The sequence below is a fragment of the Durio zibethinus genome, unplaced genomic scaffold (genome assembly GCF_047325235.1).
Source record: "Durio zibethinus cultivar Kanyao isolate XHJ-2024 unplaced genomic scaffold, ASM4732523v1 HiC_scaffold_33, whole genome shotgun sequence".
Taxonomy (NCBI): domain Eukaryota; kingdom Viridiplantae; phylum Streptophyta; class Magnoliopsida; order Malvales; family Malvaceae; genus Durio; species Durio zibethinus.
Genome location: NW_028322656.1, coordinates 17,501 through 27,500, shown reverse-complemented (window position 1 = coordinate 27,500; position 10,000 = coordinate 17,501). Strand labels below are relative to the sequence as shown.

General features: G+C 34.2%; 1 protein-coding gene and 1 non-coding gene across 2 annotated transcripts in view; one reads left to right on the top strand and one right to left on the bottom strand.

The window, feature by feature from the left end:
• Positions 1-2,709, bottom strand: part of LOC149510513 (DNA-directed RNA polymerase subunit beta') — a 4,558-nt gene extending 1,849 nt beyond the window's left edge. Inside the window, exon 1 of the mRNA XM_089757575.1 lies at positions 655-2,709. Coding sequence (XP_089613701.1) covers positions 655-1,107 — 453 coding nt within the window. The 5' untranslated portion in view covers positions 1,108-2,709. The remainder of the gene's footprint in view (positions 1-654) is intronic.
• A 6,988-nt stretch (positions 2,710-9,697) lies between these two features.
• Positions 9,698-9,769, top strand: TRNAT-GGU (transfer RNA threonine (anticodon GGU)). The gene has a single exon. It is a non-coding gene; the product is annotated as a tRNA-Thr (tRNA).
• The last annotated feature ends 231 nt before the right edge of the window (positions 9,770-10,000 follow it).

The following is a 10,000-nucleotide window of genomic DNA, read 5'->3' as shown; positions in this document are numbered from 1 at the left end:
TTCTAGAACCCCCCCCAAAAAAAGGTCTACTCTTTACTCAAGTTCCAAAGAAACATTTCATTGATTCATTCTTCTTTTATTGATTTATATTTTCTTAATTCTTTATTCAATTCGAAATTAGGACATAAATGAAATGTGAAATTCTTGAGTAGTCTACTTCCCCTCGAATGATGAATCCTCTTAAATTAAAGGAGTGTCATAAGGGATTTACTTGTCTATGTACCCTTCCATTCGATCTCTTAGGTCCTGCCTTACCTTACCTCGACGGTTATACCACGATGCCCTTAACTTAAAGCCTAAGCCTATATGCGATGTATAGACTCCTGCAACCATGACATATTTGTTTACTTGAACATAATTTCATTTCTTTCTAAAAGAACTAAAAGAAATGAGAATGGTTAATTCCACAAAAGAAAGAAGTCTTTTTTTTTCACGAGGTACAACTCAAAATTCCTATTTATTTATTTTTACTGACTCGACCATAGACCAATTCCCTTTTTATTTGGGAGTATTGAATACACCCATAATTCTGAGCTTCATGTTACTCCTCCCAAGAGACATGTCATGTCAGATCCAGGGCATCCCAATTCGATTGAATGGGATGACAGTTTCTCATTGCTAATCGGTAAAATCATAATTTCGATCAAATCACACATCGCAGTATACTAGACCCTCTAATTCTTTAAGAGGTTTATCTAAAAGATTGGCGATATAACTAGGACGACGTTTCAAATACCATACATGAGTTACTGGACATGCCAGTTTTATGTATCCCATTTGATATCTTCGTATCCGATAATCAACAAATTCAACTCCGCATTGTTCACAAAATTTAGGGCCCTGCTTTTCATTTCCAATTACTCGATAATTTCCACAAGCGCAAATTCCACTTTTTATAGGTCCAAAAATTCTTTCACAAAATAATCCATCCTTTTCCGGTTTATTGGTTTTGTAATGAAAAGTATAGGGTTTTGTCACCTCTCCAACGGTTTCTCCATTAGGTAGGATTTTATTGGCCCAAGCACTTATTTGTTGGGGAGAAACTGAGCCAATTCGGAGTTGTTGATGTTTATATCGGTCGATCATAGAAGACAAATTCTGATTCATTCCGATTAAGCTTCCTTCCTATTAATCTGGAAGTTCTTCTCAGATACAAGGAAATGATTCAGTTCCAGAGCCAAAGATCGTAATTCTCGGACGAGCAATCGAAAAGATTCTGGAGCATTTTCAGGTTTAGGTATTGTTCCTCCAATGATCATAGTACCAAGTACTTCTTGGCGAGCTCTAATATGATCAGATTTATAAGTAAGCATTTCTTGTAAAATATGAGCAACACCAAATCCCTCTAGAGCCCAAACCTCCATTTCTCCTACCCGTTGTCCTCCTTGCTTGGACCTTCCTCTAAGTGGTTGTTGTGTAACAAGTGTATAATGTCCACTGGAACGCCCATGTATTTTATCATCAACTTGATGAATTAATTTCAAGATATAAGGTTTTCCTATTATAACAGGTTGTTCAAAAGGGTCCCCCGTTCTTCCATCAAATAGTCTGCTTTTTCCTGGATACTCGGGTTCAAATACCCATGGATTCGCTGTTTGCTTACCGGCTTCATATAATTCGGAAAACACTAGTTTTCTCGAAGCCTCTTGTTCATATCTCTCATCAAACGGTGCTATTCGATAATGTCTATCTAGTAGACTCCCTGCTAACCCAAGCGAGCATTCAAATATCTGTCCCACATTCATTCGTGAAGGGACTCCTAATGGGTTGAAGACCATATCAACAGGTCTTCCGTCTTGCAAATAAGGCATATCCTGTCTAGGTAAAATTTTGGAAATGATACCCTTATTTCCATGTCTTCCGGCTACTTTATCGCCTACTTTCATTTCGCGTTTCTGTGAAATATATACACGAATCGTTTCCGGATTATAACTAGAACCCCCTTTTTTCTGGATCCATCTCACATCGATGACTCGACCCCTCCCACCTATAGGTAATTTTAGACAAGTTTCCTTTGAAGTGGATACCTGAATCCCAAGTATGGCCCGTAATAATCTATCTTCTGGAGCATATGATGATTCTTTCGCCACCTGAGGCGTTAATTTACCTACTAAAATATCGCCCGTCTCCACCCAAGATCCCAGCATCACAATTCCATTTTTGTCTAAATTGCGGAGTAAATGGGCTTCTAGGTGCGATATTTCGTTAGTGATTCTTTCAGGACCTTGGCTTGTCACATGAGTCTGAATTTCATATTTTCGTATGTGAAAAGAAGTATAAATATCTTCATATACTAGACGCTCGCTAATGAGTACCGCATCCTCAAAATTGTAACCTTCCCATGGCATATAAGCTACTAATACGTTTTTGCCCAAAGCGAGTTCGCCACCAACCGTAGCGGCACCATCCGCTAAAATCTGTCCCTTTTTAATGCATTTACCCCGCTGAACCCGGGGAGTTTGATGCATACAAGTATTTTTGTTGGAACGTTGATACATAACTAATGGAATGCTTAGAGTATCCCCATTACCCGATAAAATAATCTTGTCAGTATCGGTAGAAATGATCTTTCCCTCTTGATCGGCTATAGCGGGAACCCCTGAATCTAGAGCCAATTGGCGTTCCAACCCAGTTCCAACAATGCACTTCTCGGAACGCGAAAGCGGAACTGCTTGGCGTTGCATATTAGAACTCATTAAAGCCCGATTCGCGTCATTATGCTCGATAAAAGGAATGAGGGAAGCTCCCATAGAAAAATATTGAAAAGGAAAAATACTTCGAAGATGAACTTGTTCCCATGCAATAGTCAGGAATTCTTGGCGGTATCGAGCCGGAACAACCTGTTCTTCCTGAATACCCTGATTCAAGGCCAAAGAATTTCCTGCCGCTACCATATAATATTCATCTCGACTTGGGGATAAATAAAGCATCTGTGCTTTTTTTGATCTCTCAAATATTTTATAAAATGGACTTTCTAGAGACCCCCAACGACCAATCCTGGCATGAATTGCTAAGGATCCAATAAGTCCAACATTGATTCCTTCAGACGTGTCAATTGGGCAAATGCGTCCATAGTAACTAGGATGGATATCTCGTATCCGAAAATTAGCAGTTCGCCCGGTCAATCCTCCGGGGCCCAAATAACTCAATTTTCTCCCATGAACTATTTGTGTCAATGGATTTGTTCGATCCAAAACTTGAGACAATGGGTGTAATCCGAAAAAGGATTCATAAGTGGTTGTTAATGGAGTCGAAGTTACCAAATTCTGAGGAGTCGGTATCAATTTATGCCTAATTGCTCCGCATATAGTTCCTCTAACTACATTTTCTAAACGAACCAGAGCCAATCCGAATTGATCTTGTAAGAGATCCGCTACAGAACGAATACGCTTATTTTTCAAATGATTCATATCGTCAAGTGTACCCATTCCAAATTTCATTCCAATCAAATGATCCGCAGCTGCCAATATATCTCGCGGTAACAAAAATGTATTGTTCTGAGGTATATTAAGATTCAGTCTCTGGTTCATATTTCGTCGACCAATCCTTCCTAATTCACATCTTTGCTGAAAGAATTTCTTTTGTAATTCCTTACACAAGGATTCAGAAAATACCGGATCCCCGCCTACACAAGAAAATTGTTGATAAAACTCCAAAATGGCATTTTCTTTTGACCCAATTTTTTTTTTTTCCTTATCGGTCAGGAAAGACAAGAAAATTTCAGGGTAGCAAACATTCTCTAGAATTTCTCTTAGATTCGAACCCATAGCTGATGATAGAACTAGAATAGATATTTTCTGTTTCCTACTTACACGAGCCCATATCCTTGCTTTTCTATCAATCTCTAATTCGAACCTCCCCCCCCAATCTGATATTATGGTACCAGTATAGACCGAAATTCCGTTAGGATCCAATTCTGATCGATAATAGATACCGGGGCTTTGCAATATTTGATTGATCACAATTCTGTATATTCCATTTACTATAGAAGTTCCGAGGGAGTTCATTAAAGGAATGTTTCCAATAAAAATTGTTTGTTCTTGCATATCCTTACTGGTTTTCAAAATTAATCCTGCGGATACATATAATTTAGAAGAATATGTGAGTGATTCATATACAGCATCCCTTTCTTTTATCAACGGTTCCACCAATTGATATGTTTCCACAAATAATTGAAATTCAATTTCTTGATCTGTATCTTCAATTTTTGGAAACTTATCAAGTTCTTCTGTTAAGCCCCGATCCATGAACCCACAAAATCCTTCAAATTGTATCTGATTCAACCCAGGTATTGTATACATTTCCCCATTTTCATTCCCGAGCATTTTGAATTTCCCATTTATCAAAAAAATCCCATTCTTTTCTCATTCTTCATCGAATCATATGAATCGATCTAATAATGATGGAATTGAATTTCTATTCTGTTTACTGAATCACATGAAATTTTATCTAACTCCATATACCATATAATATATATGGAATGTATGAAATGCGTATGAACGGAAGAAGAAAAATTATACTCAAATTTTAATTTATATTTATAACAAACAGCTACATAAAAGAATTGATAAATGCCATTTAGCCTTATGGAGTTTTGTATAGAATATCAAAAAAAAAAATAATAATTCAATTTCTACCATTATTATGATATTCCATATTCCAATCCGATTGAATACCAGAAAAATGAAATGAATTCCTGATTTGATCTGTTCGTTGAGATAAAGACAAAATAATCATAAAATATATATCGGGAGAGAGTTGATTTTTCTAGCACTTAATTTTTTCATAGATTCCATTGTTCTGTTCAAAAAATGATTCGCAGAGAAGAGAGATGTTTTTACCCATTTTTTAGTTTTTTATTTTTTAGTAGAATATTTAGAATATGATTGAAGTGCGTACGAAAAGAGGGCTTGTATTTATTAAACATATGCAGATATAGCATTTCTATTTATATATGTCTTTCCTCTTTTCTTTTTATTCCATTATAGCTCTCTAGTGGAGACAACACATGGCGTGCTCTATCAAAAATTCTATTTTTTCTTTAATTTTAATCTATTCAATGAAAAATTGAAACACGATAATTTCTTGCTGATTCCCTATGGACATCATATCTAGATAGATAAAATACCTCATTAGATAACTAGAGCTGTGTAACAACTTATGTTCGGGGGTTTACATAGACTCATAATTGCTGTTATATTATTATAATATAATTTATAATTATATAATTTATAATTGAAATTAAGAAAGTTTTTTTATTGAATTGAAAAATTGAAAAAAAAAATCAATACTAATTAGTTATGTATCCATTTTTATTTTCTTATACCATTAGAGAAAGACAAGTGAAGAAGAATCGTCCATAAATTTGCCGTCAATAGTTAATAGTTAATGGTTCCAATTTTTTTGTCCTGCATTTTTACTTTTGTAACTGAGAATCCACATTTTCTTTTTCAATAGAAAAGAAAAAAGAAAGGGAAAGTTTTTGTTTTTAGATATTGTGTGTCTTGAGATACTATAACCAATTGAAGGTATGGATCCAATCTAAAAATAAAAAGGGGATACTCTCATTTTTTTGTTTGTAGCCTTTTGGCGACATGGCCGAGCGGTAAGGCGGGGGACTGCAAATCCCTTATTCCCCAGTTCAAATCCGGGTGTCGCCTGATCAACAAAAAACGCGAAATCCTATATTCTGTTTTGCTGATATAACTCGACCAATTTTCTCCGGCAAAAACAAGTGTAAGAAAAGGACTCTTGATACTTTCTTGATTATAAACTTGATTATAAACTTCCGGAGGTTTTGTTTTCTAAAGTGTTGTAAATCCTTACGTCTAGGATTCAAGGAAAAACTAGAGTAGTGGAAGGGAATGAGTAAATCTTGATATGGTAGCCCCTCCCCTACTAATAGAGGGGCTACTATCGGAGTCTTGAATTAGATTGGATAACGGGAGTGTTTAATTAACTAATGAATGGTTGTAGAAGGGTTGGAAGATACTTTGTATACAGACTGATGAAAGTCTCTGAGTGTTCAGGCATCCAATCAATATTAGATTGGATGGATAATTGGCTTTTACTTAATAAGGGACACCAAAAGAAAGAAGAAGTCTTATTATTGCTACATGTGAGTAACATTCTTTTGATACTTCCAAAAGTGTTACTGCGTATTTTGCTTGTGCTTAATGGTTCTCGATTTTACTAGAAATCATATAAGAACTTGTTATAAGCGGATTTATTGAAGTGTTTCATCAACGGTGGTGTGTCAGAATTCCCTTTTCCTTTTGACTCTGCACCGGTAATTCCACTATTATTAGTGAACAATAATGGAAAAATTCCTTCCTATTTGTTTCATATTCATAGAAATTAGGGGACATAATACACATGGATATAGTAAGTCTTGCTTGGGCTGCTTTAATGGTAGTCTTTACATTTTCCCTTTCACTCGTAGTATGGGGAAGAAGTGGACTCTAGGGGTACTTCTAATTGGGTTGAGGAATCAAACCGTATCAATTGTTTTCTAGATCGTTTTGCAAAGCCTTTTTAACTATTTTATTAGTCTTCATTTCGAAATTCTTGGATTCTAGTGGAGTAATGTATTCTATGAATAATACCCTTTCAATCAAAATCAAACAAACATTTCAATAATTCCCATGTTCGTATTTCGAAAGTAAAAGGGATACGGATGATAGGCAATTTATTAAAAAAAAAAAAGAATTCTTCCTAAATTTTCTATTTTGATGAACCAGCTCTTACCAGAGTTATATATGGACAATGAGGGACAAGGAACCCCCCCCCCTTTTTTTTTTCTGTATTTGTTTGTTTTTATTTCCTTCCCTCTTTACTGTTACTGTTCAAAGAGAAAAAAAGTAGTTCTTTTATTTAATAAGATCTTGCCTTAGTGTAGTCACATATTGCACACTTACCCCCTGTTTTATTTATTATTTTAGGAATTTTATTTATGCCATGCTTTATTGACTCATTTCATATCATGGATCAAAGAAAAGAAGTTAAATTAAAAATCGGTTCCATGAAATGAAAGAATTAGAAAATCGTAAGACTTGCCTTTCAATTATTTCAGATTGATTGAAATCAACACAAATAAAATAGATCAAGCGAAGAAATAAAATTGAGATACTATGTACATTACATATATTTCATTACATATATTTAATTGATATCGACATGTATGAAGATACATATTGTAGATTCATCTATATTAAGCTTGTATCTTTATACATTACAATAATAGATATGGATAGTATGGTAGAAAGATTCATATTTTTTTTCTACCATACTATCGAGTTTGATAGGATACTGCTGATTCTAGTCCATTCATTTTATTTAATTTATTTAAGACGTGAAATTGGAATCCTTTTTTTCTTAAATCCTTGATAAAAAGTCAAGTTTCATTCAAATTAATCACTTTGACTGACAGTTTTTACGTATATTATAAGTAAAAAGGCGGTAGGAACTAGAATGAACAGCGCTGTAGCAATAAATGCGAGAATATTTACTTCCATAATTTCATTGTTTTTTTTACTTCGCAATAACTCGGGATTTAATCCCATAGAGATGATAAATTTGTCGCTTGTAAATTCAATGCGATGACTTACATTTCAATGACATCGAATCGGATCAATATCATGAATAACAATATCTAAGCTATCAAATCGATTCACCGTCGAGAATTGAATAGTATAACATAGGAAGCTCTTTTATCCACACCGAATACAAAATTGGATTCCTGGCCCAATCAAAAGAATTCCTTTCCTTTATTTCTATATATTCTTTTCCACTCTTTCTTTTCGATAATCTACCGCCTTCCTTGTACAATCATCTGATGATGTATCATCTGACTGCTTTTCCACTTTCACCGTTTACAAATAGTTTACAAATAAACCCCAACAAAAAATGGAAAGGAAAAAATAAATAAAAAAGGCTATCCTTGGGAATGAAATTCTTTCATTTGTATTCCCTTTCACAGAAAATGGAGGGATCAATTGATGTATTTTTTTTTTATTGTATCCGTCGGGACTGACGGGGCTCGAACCCGCAGCTTCCGCCTTGACAGGGCGGTGCTCTGACCAATTGAACTACAATCCCAGGGCAATAAAGAAAAGTGTACAGCATAGATATTCTTATGATTTCATTCAAGCCATTTTCTATTTAAATTTTAGATTCGAATCGCCGTGTTGTAACAAACAAAGGCGCGAGTGATATATTGATATCCATACGGGTATGCGCTTTAGTGAGAGCAACGCGGATTACTAGTTACTAGTAATCCTTTCGTTATTGCCAAATCGATCGATAATCAATTTTAAAATGAAAAAAAAAAAAGAGTCTTTTTTCTTTACTTTACTCTTTCTTTTCATTAAACTTTATACTTAATGATCCTGATATGAATCTAGATCATTATCAAGGTCAGAATTTATGGGAACAAATAAATAGAACAAATAAAAAACAAATAGCGGTAGGGATGGATATATCAGAAAATTGGACTTTTTTTATTCTTCCCTAATTTTTTTGTTTGGCTTTTCTGGAAAACAAAATACAAAAAAATGGGCATTTTATGTTATGGCGGATCAGCGAATTATTGGGCCGAGCTGGATTTGAACCAGCGTAGACATATTGCCAACGAATTTACAGTCCGTCCCCATTAACCGCTCGGGCATCGACCCAGGAAGAATCAATTATAGGTTTATTGATAATCCATGATCAACTTCCTTTCGTAGTACCCTACCCCCAGGGGAAGTCGAATCCCCGCTGCCTCCTTGAAAGAGAGATGTCCTGAACCGCTAGACGATGGGGGCATATTTGCCTGACCGACATCATACTATGCTCATAGTATGAACAGTTTTTTGAAATTGTCAATATAATGGAATGATATGACTAGATCCGAAAGCTTTTTCCATCTTTTATGATTTTCCATTTTTGATTCATGATTTATACTCATAAATCATTCATTTGAATCGCCACTCTATTCTATATAGAAATAAATTAGATATAGAAATAAATTAGATAAATTCAATCTATTATATTATTATATTATATAAATCGATATTATAAAAAGAAACTAGATTATATTAATAATACAAAGTATAAGATCCTTTCGGGAAGTGATTGGTCTGACATAAACATAAAAAGGGGAGTTAAACTTCATTTCTTCCACTTTCATTCTTCATTTCTTCCACTTTCATTCATTGATTCACTCATTATTAAGATTAAGACGAGACAGGCGTATTTCTATCTCACACTAAGCCAGGAAATTAACAAAAAGTAAATCTGGAATTTTGGGAAGAGGGAGCAAGAAGTTATCGAAAATTATGTGTGTTTTTTTTTTTTTCTAAAAATTGGGTTCGGTGGACAAAGCAAATCTCTTCATCACATGTTTCGATAAAATATATTGGATCCATGTCGAATTGCTAAGGTACATCTATTAATCAAATCAAATAAATGAATTTCGTTCTGTTCTGATAAGCCAATTATGATCGGCCTTGAAACAATTCATTGCATTGATATTTATCAAATCCAATATCAATAAACCCATTTTACCCTCTACACGTTAAGTAAATTAGAATTCTCATTCCTGAATGAGCTACTAGCCACTATGAGTCTACTGCATATACTTATATATATATAACTTATACTTATATATATATATATAAATAGATCTTATCGATTCATTCAGTAATTGAATCGAACGGCCCTTTTAACTCAGTGGTAGAGTAACGCCATGGTAAGGCGTAAGTCATCGGTTCAAATCCGATAAGGGGCTTTTGGCTTTTTTTTTCATAAAACTCCAGTGAAATAGTAGTATTCATATTTAAACGAAGAATAGGGGTGTTGTTTTTATTGGTAATAAAAAACCAACTGTATATGTATAATAATTTAATTAGAAACTGTATAATTTAACTCTAATAAGTTATTATCTAATAAGTTATTATTCTAATGAGTTAGAGTAGAGTAATTCTAAAAGAAAGTTGAACATTTGTTTATTATAATGAAT